The sequence below is a fragment of the Eurypyga helias genome, unplaced genomic scaffold, assembly GCF_000690775.1.
Source record: "Eurypyga helias isolate BGI_N326 unplaced genomic scaffold, ASM69077v1 scaffold18801, whole genome shotgun sequence".
Taxonomy (NCBI): domain Eukaryota; kingdom Metazoa; phylum Chordata; class Aves; order Eurypygiformes; family Eurypygidae; genus Eurypyga; species Eurypyga helias.
Window position 1 is genome coordinate 76945 of NW_010229129.1, and position 5026 is coordinate 81970.

At 40.2% G+C, this 5026-nt stretch overlaps 1 protein-coding gene across 1 annotated transcript in view; it reads left to right on the top strand.

Annotated features, from left to right (window-relative positions):
* The window catches only part of IL1RAPL2 (interleukin 1 receptor accessory protein-like 2), a gene marked incomplete at its 5' end in the record, with an annotated part of 26475 nt that extends 21871 nt beyond the window's left edge, over positions 1-4604 (top strand). Inside the window, one exon of the mRNA XM_010160293.1 lies at positions 3907-4604. Coding sequence (XP_010158595.1) covers positions 3907-4604 — 698 coding nt within the window. The remainder of the gene's footprint in view (positions 1-3906) is intronic.
* Between the last annotated feature and the right edge of the window lie 422 nt (positions 4605-5026).

Sequence of the window (5026 nt, forward strand, 5' to 3'; positions counted from 1 at the left end):
GCAAATCATCTGAATCTGGTTAGTCACTCCTTTTTCTGTGTAAGCAAGTCTGTGTTCATTAATTTCCCTGCTCTTCGTCTGCCTGCGTATTAGGTTGTCCGGGTTTCCCTCCCGCCCGTGGTTGGTGTAGGCTCATTCAAGGTTCAGTGGGCAGCTTTGCATGATTTCATCGCAAATGTGATGTGTGTCTTGGACTCCTCTTCTTCAGTGCTTCAAACTGCAGTTCAGCATCGTTACCTGCTGACAGTGTTTAGTGAGCACATATTTGCTGTCAGGTGACCCATCTTCATTATTAAAGGGCAACCATGCAAAAACTATGTTTGTTTAGGGGTCTAAAAGTTCTTGCTGTCCGTACCTCCTTGGGCATTGCATGGGACATGATGCAAGTAAGTTACCGATAGAGCTACTCCTAATTCTAATTTTTTTTCTTTTTTTTATCTTTGGGAAATACGTACGTTTTGAAAACAGTTTTTGTGCCATATTGCAAGATGTTGTTTTAAGGGGGGAAAATGGGTCAAAATTTAAAATGTTCTCTTTCAATGTCGTTCTCATCAAGTGATGATAGCATCGTTGTAGGGGATGTTTTCAAGTGGGTTGGTTCTAATGCTGACATTTTATTTTTACATTCTAATTTATGATAAAATACAGACTTGGGAAATTAAACGCAAATAATTCCATACTGGTTTTGTCAAGATGATTTTTTTCTCTCCTTACAATGAAATGTCAGTGAAGTTTATAACTCCTGCAGCAAAAGTGAATTTTCAGCAAAATTATAGTTATCTGATGGAAATTTGGCTAATTGGTCTGGAATCTTACAGTTGATCCTAGTTGGTGATACCATCCCTGAAATTCCTGCTCAGTTGTGTTGGTTTTTTTTTTTTTTAAGTGAGGCAGAGCTATTGCCTGATAATTACTTCTTAGCTCACCAAAAAGTTGAAAATAACCCTTTCTCCATCCTACACTGTAATATAGTCGCTTGGATCTTCTGCTGGACCAAACATTACAGACAACTCAACCTGCGGTATTTGGAGCAGTCACAAATTCTGAGGTGAACGGAGGGTGGGTGATTTACCCAACTCACAGGTTTATGCAGTCAGTCTGGTACCACTGGAAAAAAATAAAGCTTGAATTTCCACAGGCAGCAATCTGTGTTTTTTCCTCGCAGAACTGTTTAAGTTGTGCATGTTGGACATATTGTAGGGTCCACCTGATGGGACCATGTGCTCCACGGAAGTTGTCACCTACTTTTAGTAGTCCCAAGCTGAAGTTACTGGGAGTACTAAGTACTTCTGGACCAGACTGCTGGGAAATGCATTTGCCTTTTCATTTGGGTTTCCAGTTTTCTGCAATATAGTGTATTTTATCCTCAGTGAACCCTGTATGTTGGCCATGTCCATGTCTATCAGCTGCCAACTTGGAATTTGAAGGAGCACCTAGTTGCCATTTGTGAAGGTGTCTGTAGACAGAGCTCTAACTTGTTGCAATACCCAGTGAGTAAAGCAGGGATGCCAAAGTATGGGAGAGGCACAGAGGGGAGAAGTATCCACCTGAGAAAACAGGCATTGTTTCCTGTCTTCTTCCCACCTCATTCCCTGTTTGACTAAAGCAAAGTCTGGTGAGTTTTTGATTGAGATGCTTATAATGGGTTATTGCTGGATTGTTGCTAATGAAATTATTGCCACTGGATATTTGAAGAGGTGAAAGTGGAGTGATTTTTTTTGTTTGTGGTGGTGGTGTTGTTACTTTATTTGGATGTATATAGTATACACACAGCTGTGCTTAGCATTAACCTGGATATGTGGTACTGCCCGGTATCATGTCCTGCAGAGAATTGTCTTGTGCACAGCAGTGTTCTGAGTTTGAAGGAGGGATGAATATGTCTCAGGAAAGATGCATGATAGTTTGTTGTTTTACTGTATCTTGCAGATTCAACCTCTAATGATGAAGCTTCCCACCTAAATTCTTTCTTTTTGGGAGCAGAAAGAAAGGAAGAAAATGAAGAGTCTGAGCTGTTGATACATTGGGATAATCTCTTTCCATTGTATTGAACATTTATACCTTTCCTTAAGTTTTGTTTCACCAGTTCTGCTTATCATTTTCTCATTGTTGCTGATTCTCTCCCCTCTCTGCTGCCTCTCCCATGGATTTTAATGTTGAATTTTTTCCATTAATGAGTAACTATTTTACACAGAGCGATGTGGGGGTTTTCCTCATAAAATATTTTAAGAAAAAAAAGTGCAAACTGTAAATGCTGCATGATTAAAGAGTCATAAAACATTAACTAAAAGTCAGGATTGTTGCATAGACATTTGTAATGTATGTGTATGTCTTAGATTTTTGTGTGTCTGTGGGATGTTTGCAATTGCCTCTTCTTTTCCATTTGTGAAAGAAATTCTTCTTGCTGCTAAGTGGTGAAATAAAACATTGGTAAAGGCAGACTTGATGCTAACTATGCCTTCAGTCTTATGAAAATAAGCTATTTTAGAGTGTTCCTGTTGGCCTATTTTGTAGCTTATTGACTTTACTGGAAGTGGTGTGAATAAGCATGCTGTGGTACGGTGCCTGGGACTATAAAAATGAGTCTTGCAGTAACAGATGTTGATTAATGCTGTTATTTGTAATCGTTGTTCCTGCTAGAGGGCAGTGTCTGTAAGAGAGGCCCTGCCCTGTGCCGAGTAAAGATCTGTTCTGTGCAGCTCTTGTGTCCAAGTCTTCATTTATAACACATGCTTCTCCTCTGTTGTCAGGCAGCACATTCTGAGTAGCATGGTCAAGGGGTTCATGTAGTTTAAAAAAATCTATACAGATATCCTGTCTCTAAGCTCAACATCACAATGCTACGCAACGAGCAAACACTGTCCTGACCTTAGTGGGGTTTTTTTCAAAGCGATTTCATTTTTCTGGTCCTGACCCAAAACCCATTGAAACTTGAAGTCTGTTCATTTGAATGGGTTTTGGATCGGGTCTGTAAGTAGAACTCATCAGACCAGCGTAATTGGCTTCTACCATCCCTGGAGGAAGTGAAACTCGGAGATCCAGGTGCACCTTCAAGAATATTTTGTAGTTCAATAAGCTGGCGTCATGGAGCTAGTGGTGGGGCTGGCATTTCTGCTTACACTGATTGTTTGCAACTACTTGGCATGCATGAATAAAAGAAGAATGTTGTTTTCTTTGTCACTGATGTCTCAACAAATAAACACCTCCAATATGTTTGAATTTTCCATTTGTTCCTGTCACTTGTGAAGTTTCTGTTAATACCTTGGGGTACATAGAAGCACAGGTTTGCGATATCAAAACAGACCGTTGGGCCACAAAGAATTTTGTGCTTTTGTGGTCAATACCTAGAGAAGAAAGAGCTACCATGATGCTTCTATGCAATAGCACAAGTTCTGCATGTGGTGAGGGAGGATTTCTTTTTGAGCTCTTGCAAGTTCCAGTTCATACACCCTTCAGCACCTTCATGTCCTTGCATCTGAAACACAAGAACTGCTTCCCAGAGCGTGTTTCCCTCAATGAGATGTTAATCATAACCAGTGTTAATGTGAAAATTTACACAAACATTTCATTGATCTTGACCTATATTTTTTCAGTAAGCAAACTGTATTTTTAGTCGCTAATGCATCTACACAGTAAGGATGTTATGTAAATGCCATCCTGTTGAGATGAACAGGGAACAACAGTAAAGGCTGGAGGTGTTATTAAGGGGTTTTCTATATGTACTCCATAAACAGAAATATGTTGTGGTACACAATCCTGTGTTTGTTGGATTATATTGTGAAATGCCTCTGGTCTTAAATGCTGTGGATCAGTGAGCTGTAATACTTGTTATACTTGCTTGCAAGCCTGATGTATTGATACGATAGACTTCTTTATTCTTTACTCTTTCTCTCTTTCTATAATTTGTAGCCTACATTGAAGATCTCACAAGATGTGTTGAACAAAGCAGAAGACTCATTATCGTGTTAACTCCAGACTATGTTCTCAGGAGAGGATGGAGTATTTTTGAGATGGAAAACAGACTCCATAACATGCTAGTCAGTGGAGAAATCAAAGTTATTTTGATTGAGTGTACTGAACTAAAAGGGAAAGTGAATTACCACGAAGTGGAATCTTTAAAGCACACCATCAAACTTCTCTCAGTGGTCAAGTGGAAAGGACCAAAAAGCAGCAAACTGAATTCTAAGTTTTGGAAGCGCCTAGTCTTTGAAATGCCAGGGAAGAAAAAAGAGGTGGTGTCTCGGCATCAGGTCCTGGATTCTGCAGAGCAGGGCCTTTTTGGAGACCTCCAGACTGTACCTTCTCTTGCTGTCACAGGCACTTCTGCCACATTGGTAGAATCGCGGGCTGATTTAACTGATTACCATCAAGCGGATTCGGTGCAAATGAGACATTATTGCAGAGGATACGAATATGACGTGTCAGCAGCAACGTTGCCCATAGCTTCTGTAAGCAACCATCACACATACTGTAACATACCTCTGACACTACTCAACGGACAGCTACCTCTTAACAATACCGTGAAGGACCCCCAGGAGCTTCACAGGAACACCCCGCTGCTACCTTTATCAGCAAAGGAGCTTAGCTTCACCAGCGATATTTGGTAGTGAAGATCGGGACTCTCGTGAGGTGCTTCATGATGGCCATGAAGACACGTTTTTAAAGAACTTTGCCCTAACCCCATGGGGTGAGAAAACATATTCGAAGCAGCGGCACACTTGTTTGCTTTTCTACTTGAACATTTTTGTTTACATTTACGAATTACTGACAAAGAGGGCATTCTTTTGTAACTCGGTAATGTCCTTCCTGTCTTTTAATGTACAGTTTTATTGCTTCTTTAAAAAGGAGGGGGGAATAGAACAAACACGTTCCATCATTTTACGGTAGGTTTACAATCTGGGATGGATAAAAGGTCACTGTATATGATCTCCAGCGTCCCTATATATTTAAGTAATAGTATTTGAAATTCACAGAAGTTGTTGGTTTTTTCACATAGACTTCGGTACAGTTCGACGTTCTAATCATGCTA